Source organism: Penaeus monodon, chromosome 31 (genome assembly GCF_015228065.2).
Source record: "Penaeus monodon isolate SGIC_2016 chromosome 31, NSTDA_Pmon_1, whole genome shotgun sequence".
Classification (NCBI taxonomy): Eukaryota; Metazoa; Arthropoda; class Malacostraca; order Decapoda; family Penaeidae; genus Penaeus; species Penaeus monodon.
In genome coordinates, this window is record NC_051416.1 from 30,564,974 (window position 1) to 30,565,830 (window position 857).

Consider the following 857-nt stretch of genomic DNA (forward strand, 5'->3'; position numbering starts at 1 on the left):
ATAGAGAAGTGTTGTATTCTCCAAGAAAACAATGCGTCCTTTAAAAGAACAAGACTTTTCACTTTTTGCATGAATACTGTGAAAAAACGTTCTCTTATATTTGCATTTTTAAATTACGTTATCAACTAAATGAAGTTTGCACATGGAGAGTACTTGCTGCATTAGGTTAAACTAACACCAAGGAAATATTCAGACAATAACAGTGTGCCAAGCTTAAAAACACGGAAATACAAATTGTTTTATGCGTTGGCTAGTGTGAGAAATTTCCAATTGTTCTATCATATAAAGTTCGAAAAGCATTTTTTTCTGATAGTGAAGTAAAGGAATAGCCAGTGATGACGAAAATATAATGTAAAGTGAAATACAATGAGGAAGGTACTCTGTTTAATACATAAAAGGTGTAGATGAATTATGGACGGGAATACAGAAGTTTACTACAAGGCATCTATTTTTGCGCCTTGATATTGTGCACACTCTTTCGTCATTCACTGATTCGGGTCGTAAAATGGACAGAAGAGAAGATAATTGAACGAATAAAGCTGAAATGAAGCACTTTACACCGAACAACTGGAAATTTTATGACATTTCAATCCTTTTTCTTTCGAAGCTGGATGTTCCTTAACCTAAGCTTCCCAGACCCTTCGAATGGTTCATCTTATTGACCATCTTCGCCAACTGCGTGGCTTTGGCGGTCTACACGCCTTACCCTAATTCGGACTCCAATGCCACCAACGCTAAACTGGTAAGGACTTTTTGCCTTTCTTTTAGGGCCATTCTTCTGACTACCTTTTTTATGTATGTGTTACTTGTAATACTGCTGTGTGTGTTTAGGGCTCTTTTAGCTCTTTATTAAGCGC

At 36.5% G+C, this 857-nt stretch overlaps 1 protein-coding gene across 1 annotated transcript in view; it reads left to right on the plus strand.

Annotated features, from left to right (window-relative positions):
* Positions 1–857, plus strand: part of LOC119592950 (muscle calcium channel subunit alpha-1-like) — a gene marked incomplete at its 5' end in the record, with an annotated part of 130,968 nt that overhangs the window by 11,264 nt on the left and 118,847 nt on the right. The window contains 1 exon segment of the mRNA XM_037941842.1: positions 637–742. Within this exon segment, the coding sequence (XP_037797770.1) occupies positions 637–742 (106 nt within the window).